At 35.6% G+C, this 6,678-nt stretch overlaps 1 protein-coding gene across 1 annotated transcript; it reads right to left on the reverse strand.

Annotated features, from left to right (window-relative positions):
- Window positions 1–4,220: 4,220 nt before the first annotated feature.
- On the reverse strand, window positions 4,221–5,093 carry LOC119635585 (cilia- and flagella-associated protein 298). The gene has a single exon (XM_038030455.1). The coding sequence runs from the start codon at window positions 5,091–5,093 to the stop codon at window positions 4,221–4,223; it is 873 nt and encodes a 290-aa protein (XP_037886383.1).
- Window positions 5,094–6,678: the final 1,585 nt, after the last annotated feature.

Below are 6,678 nucleotides of genomic sequence, written 5' to 3' on the forward strand. Positions count from 1 at the left end.
GAGAGAGAGAGAGAGAGAGAGAGAGAGAGAGAGAGAGAGAGAGAGAGTCGCAAGAGTGACTACAATTTTCCACGATAGCGTACATGTTATAAGCAAAGCATTTTGATTAGAAGAACCTTGCATTACATTTAAAGCAATACGCATCAGCATTAGAATCGGGCAAGATCTTGGTTTAAATACCCTAAACCATCTCATAACATGGCCTCAAATGATAAGTGTCGTGAAAATAATGCGATTCTCTCTCTTTTCTCGGGCAAATCTCTTCAATGTATCGAATTTCATTAAAATATTTTAAAAACTGCGACCTACAGGTTGAATAAAAAAATACGCAAACACGAACGAACGAGCAGATATGTTCAGATCGTGATATTGAATTGATTGGCAGTCTTTCTATGTGTTAAATACATCGGACGTGATTCTGTGAGTTATAAAAGTGCTATCGAGCTTTATAACTAAGTGCAGCATTTGTCAATGGAGATCGTTGGTTATCGTAGATCCACTGTTTCCTCCGGAATATTGTTATTGTTTCCATGACAGAAGTTACTTAAAACTACAATTCGCACTTTTGTACGACTCTCTCGACACGATTCTCTCATTTTCACTTTTGCGAAACTTCCTTATGCTCGTTTTTATACGACTCTCTTATGTTCCCTTCTACGCGGCTTTCTGATTTTCCCTTCTACGTGATTCTCTCATCTTTGATGCACATTTGTTTAAAGAAAAGTCTTTAAGCCATTTTTTAATATAAATGATATATATATGGTCTGCATTTATATCTCTGGTACTGATCTTGTCACGTGGTAATGTCTTCAAATATTGGTGGTTCAATTTCACTATGAAGTTTTTCTTCTCTTTTCCTATATCTTTCTCTCTCTCTCTCTCTTCATCAAATGACATTTGAGAAATATACGGGAGTCCAGGTTGAATTTTCGAGGAGTTTTGTTTAAGAAGGCGTGTTTAACTGCTGCATTCGCCGTTGGTTATTTGTACGCAATAATGCTTATATTAAGTTAGGTTAGGCTATTATAGTGTGCTATGGCACAAGGAAGTTTTGCATTTATTCCTCTTATCGTGTCGGAGTCATTTTGTGAATTCATATAAGCTTGTCTGTCCCTCTATCTACCTATTCGCCTGTCTGCCCGTCTATTCATCCTTTCGCCTATACTGGTTAACCGGATAGCTACCGGTTATTCGCTGAAATGCGTAGTGAGCTTAAAGCTGTCGGCGAATTATTTCTTTTATATACTGCATTAATTATAAAGCATATTAAGTTTGCGCGGATGTATACAACACCCAGGAGAATTTGAGATAGACTCACCTTTCATTATACCTATCGATTCAGAATCGCTTTGTAAGCTTGTCTATCTCTCTTGTTTTCTTGTATTCAACCTACAGGTCGCAAGTTTCGAGATATTTAGATGAAACTTGGTGCACTGACATGCTTTGGGTTAAAGATAAACGCTCTTGAAAATGATTCGAATCGGTCAACTTTTTCGAACATTCCCCATATAACATCTTATTTTGCAAAGTCGTTATGTGAATAAGTGTGTTAAGCGAAGTTGGGTACTGTAGCGTTTTTGTTTACTTATATATACATTATCTATAGCATTAAAAAACTTGAATATTTGATTTGACAATTGACAAAAACATTTTTCGTCTAATTGAAGGCGTAAATGCTAAGTTATGAGCAGAGACAACGGGCTCTTCTTCAGCGGAAGATTTACATAATAATATAACAAAAAGTGACAAGTTCAAGTTGAGTAGCGTAAATAATTGCAGACAATTTTCTTAAATTATTTAATTCATCTGCAAATTATCGCAGAGGTACCCAAACTGTGCAGTAACTTTATGCATGTTAAGTTTTAAGTTACTTTTGCTAACTAAAGTTTAGGTACAGTCTCTCACCGTCAAATAACCGTCATGTAGGCATTCGGGTGAGCATTATCTTAAAGAATTTGAGTGCGGCTTTGCTTTGACTTAGTTTCATTTGAAGCCCCCTATTTTGAAATAATCTTAGGCTCAACTCCATTTAAGAATATTTCTTTGTTGTACAAGATTTTTTGGGAATAACTGTTGGATTGTCTTCAGCAAGATAGCATACCGCATACGATGCAATTGTTTCCCTGAAAACCATGTGCTTTGTGAGAGATTACTTCACATATAATACGTCTACCGGAAAATTCTGGCCATTCGGTTAAAACAAGTTTCAACAAGTCCGCGCATATTTGGCTCTCTCTTTTTATCATCGAATGGGTACATACTGACCTAGGAAATAAATTAAAAGGAAAATGATTCAGGTGAGTAATAAGTGAGACGCGACTGCTTGCTCATGGCTTCCAAATCCAACAAGAAAAAAAACGCTACAGGACCTTGTAGAAATTCATTGAAAGTGTTTGATGGAGGTACAGATTCCGATAGAATATGGAGAAGATGATTTGAAAAATTTTAAAATAAGTGACGCCAGTCCCTCTGATAAGCCACGTTCTCGGCGAGCATTTGTGATCGACGACAAGATCATGTAAGAGCAAAGCTAATCTTCTAAAAATGGACAAAACTTTTCCGTAGACCTAACGTGTTATAACTACTGATTTTGTCTGTCAAACGAAGTCAAAGCTGAAATGCGGTCTGATTGACTTAAATGATGTTAGCAAATGCTGTATAAATTTCCTTTTTTTGTTTGTTATGCAATATATTGTTCAACAATTGTCAAAATTTATAAGAAATTTAATAGAAGGTCCTTCAACTTTATTCAAATTGATGAAAATGCAAAGATATGAAAATAAATTTGCTGCAATTATTTGAAATTTGAAGAAAAAGTCAACATTTTCAACAAACTCTTGATTAAAGTCAAAAAAAAAAAAACAAAAATTGATGCTAATCATAATCATAGCTTGTAAAGTAATTTGTACTTCATTTTTAGTATTATGTTATTTTCTTTCTCTTTTTGCAAAGCAATAACATTCAGTTCACGAACTAACAAAAATTATGATTTCCTGTTTGCGATTAAAATAATCTTATCCATCCAACTTAATCTTGTCAATTATTATTGACAATATATATTTATGCACGCTGCGGTTATATATAGGAATTTTCTCATTGTGTTTATAACGCAATCAGAAATATTCATTACGCTGGTGTACTTTTGATAAAAGTAAAATTCTAACTCAATCGCCCGTTTACAAGACATGTGTGCATATCAAGTTTTATTTCCATGTTTGCAAGCTAAACGCCTTTTTAGGTGGATCATATCCATTCCGTAGCTAACGCTTCAAATGGCCTTAATGAGTAATTGCTGGAAGCTTCACATTAGTACATGTAACGCAAAAAATAAAATGAAATTTTGGACTGAACATGAACGTGGGTCTGTAAGAATGTCTGTGGATCGCAAGTTTTTGGAAATTCCTTCACATAATCAGAAGTTGTAGCTGGAGAAATAGAAAAATTGTCGGCATTTGCTGAGGTTGTCTCAGTTTCTTTTGCATTGTGCATGTGAATGCATTCAGACCCCAACCTTTTTCTTACTGTGGATTTGTAATCGATTAAGGAATACTTTTGAGAAAATTTTAGTTTCTTATCACCATTTTTGACATTGTGGTCATTTCAGAAAAAAAATGTGATTAAATTGATATCTTTTGTTAAATAAAGGTATAAGAAAATCGTCCGTAGTACTAGGGCCAATAGTATGTGTACCGCACCGTTAACAATTGAACCATCATCTAACTAGTGGAACTAACAACTCTTTTCTTCTGGAAGTTTATTGTAGGTAAGTCAACCAGTATTATAACTTGAGCTAACAAATAAATTCAGCCCCATGGGGGAAATTTTCTTTTCGATTGGGCGAAAACATTAAATCTATATTTATTTATGTTCGAAATTGTTTTATTTGAACATGGCTAAAATTATTTAGACAAGATGCGTAGCTGAAACCAAGCTTCTAGCGCTATACGGCAGATATATTGTTAAGTATAAAATAAGTAAAATCAAGGGTCGTTATAAATACCCTACAACTCCTTGCACCAGTTATTCATATAGCGATTTTTCAAAGTAAGTCAGCCAAAAAAAGTAAAGTTATTATAACCCGCTTCAATTTTACTTAGGTTATGCACATTGTGCCTTTACGAAAACTCTGTATAGGTTATTTTCAAGTTTCCATATAGCGTGAATATTTTATTATGATAATTTCGTCTAAGTAAAGCATTTCTCATATTCATTTTTATTTTCTAACCCACACGGAACCGTACATTCTCCAGACCATGGGCTTGGCGTTTCAATATGCCGCTATCAGCCCAACTTGAGTTTAGATAATTATCATCTTCGTCCATTTCCAACTTCTTCAATTCCTCTTGACGGCGATAAGAATCAGCCATCATTTGACGTCGTATGTCCTCGGTTATCACCGGTTCACGACCTGGGGGACCTTGACCGTGCTGATTCAATTTTACCACCACTTTGGTTTTATTATTGTTACCAATAAATTCGCTCAATTTCTTATCGTTCAATAGAAGACGTCCCGCAAACCAGAGTTGAGCTTTCGAGGGTTCTATTACATCTCTAGAGGCTTGAGTGCCAGATAAATCTTCGGTATTTGTAAATTCCTGACGTATATAATCGTGGGGTGGCAATTGCATTGGGTAGACAATAGTAACAGCACCACGTAAGAGATTTATAGCTTCGCCCACTATTTTCAAATTTAATGGGCGCTTAGTCAATACTAATTTTTTATCGATTAATTCACGGGCATCTCTCATAGCATTACGTAAGACCTCTTGCATATTTTCCTTTGGCTGTTGACCATTGCGACGTCCAATTGGATCTTTATTGAAGATAAAACCACCGGACGGTATACATTTCTCAGACCATATATCCTTTAATTTCAATTCTTCGATTTGTTCATCAGTCAGACCAATCATTTCGGGAGGCAAGAGAGTACCATGCGTAGCTAATTCTTCCATTTCCATGCAAATACGTTCCACCTTAAGGCGACCATTATAGATAGCGGTTATATCTTTAACAACATCGGTGGTGTTTTCATTAACATCAGTTTCGTAAAGGAATAGATTTTCATCACCGCGTTTTAAATGTAAAATAACCATTTTTTCTCTTTTAATTTTCTTTTTATTAAGTTCAAGAAAAATATATGGACAGACAACGACAAAGATTTCAATGGAAAATTATTCCTTAATGTATTGAAATTTGATAAACAGTTACCATGGTTGTCATATGATTGCCACATAAACTATGTTAGTGATGGAAATAAATTCAATAAAATTATGGACTTATACAGAGGATTACAAGGGAATTTGTTAGTACCTGTACAAACTTTGTGCACAAATGCTATTGCGTCGCCTACAGAATATGCGTTCAAACTTTTGTACCTTTATTTGCTATAGTTTATGAGCGATGAACAAAAAACCAATTTTCCATTCACTTTGAGCTATTCTCAGTTTAGATGTTGCTGTGGGAGTGTCCTTCGACCGATTTGGCCCATCTTCAATACCAGCCAGCGTGCAAGAAATTCAAATTTGAAGTCTATAGCTTCATTTTTGCAGCCAGGAGAATGCCCGGAGACAGACGGACAGACGGACATGCTTAAACCGATTTAGAATGCGATATATATATACTATGGGGGGTATCTGTTGCTTCCTTCTGGGCGTCGCAAAAGTTTTCACAAAATTAATATGCCCCGCATCCTTCGGGGATGGGTATAAAAATATCCAAATATTGTGCTTGTAATTGTTGCTGAAGTCTATAGCAGATGTGATAAAATCGGTAATAATATTTAGCCGAGTTGTTTAAAAGTGTTACGCAAAATTAATTTCTGTCGACTATATTAGCAACGAACTTTTTCAAAACTAAGCATTACTCCATTGCGATTCTTAGGCATGTTTCGATACTTTCAGACGATTTATTTTGCCAAGTTTCGCAAAACGCTAGGCGCATATTTCGTTAACTTTCCAATACTAAATTTATGAATGTGTTATAAGGGGCCGACATTATTTTTCTCGCCGTCAGTGAAATTGTGAAACGAAATTTGGCTTTGCTTGCTGGGTACAAGTAAGAAGGCGACCAGGCTTGAAAGCAAGTCGTAATCGGTTTTTCTTTTTTTTTTTTTTGTTTATAGAAGGAAGCGTTTGTTTCAAGAGAATGGCAAAAAATACTTAATTTCAAATATTTGTGTATTGGCTAATACAATTTTTCTTAACCTTTCGGAGTATATAAGTACAAAACCGCAATTTTGTGCAGAAAAAACACGTTCTGTGTATTAGGTGTCACATTTTTTTGTGGCAAATCTTATTAATTGAATTATGCATCATCATTATCTATTTCCATTTGCCGGTTGGATGCCGGTATGGATGCTCCCGCGGCAGAACCTTGCCACTTTGGAGGCGAAATGGCCACCGACACATTTTCGCACGTCTTCGTCTTCTATGACCCGCTGACTTGCTAAATATGACTGCGTCGATCTAAATAAGTGATAAAACTCTCCTTCCTAAGCAGGAAATTATTTTCATCGGTTTCATATATTATTCCCTTTTACCTGACAATCTATGTTTGTCACGGCAAAAGAACTGAGGTTTTTTGGTGGCAGCTAGTCATCAAGCCAATTTCATAGATTTTCGTTAGAAGCGAAGAACTACTCAACAGACAGGTGGTCTGTCGATGCAGACAAGTGAATCG

This window comes from Glossina fuscipes, unplaced genomic scaffold (genome assembly GCF_014805625.2).
Source record: "Glossina fuscipes isolate IAEA_lab_2018 unplaced genomic scaffold, Yale_Gfus_2 27, whole genome shotgun sequence".
Lineage (NCBI taxonomy): Eukaryota > Metazoa > Arthropoda > Insecta > Diptera > Glossinidae > Glossina > Glossina fuscipes.

Bases quoted from the DNA above. Each gene is read 5' to 3' on its own strand.
- LOC119635585 (XM_038030455.1), bottom strand. From the start codon at position 5,093: ATGGTTATTTTACATTTAAAACGCGGTGATGAAAATCTATTCCTTTAC.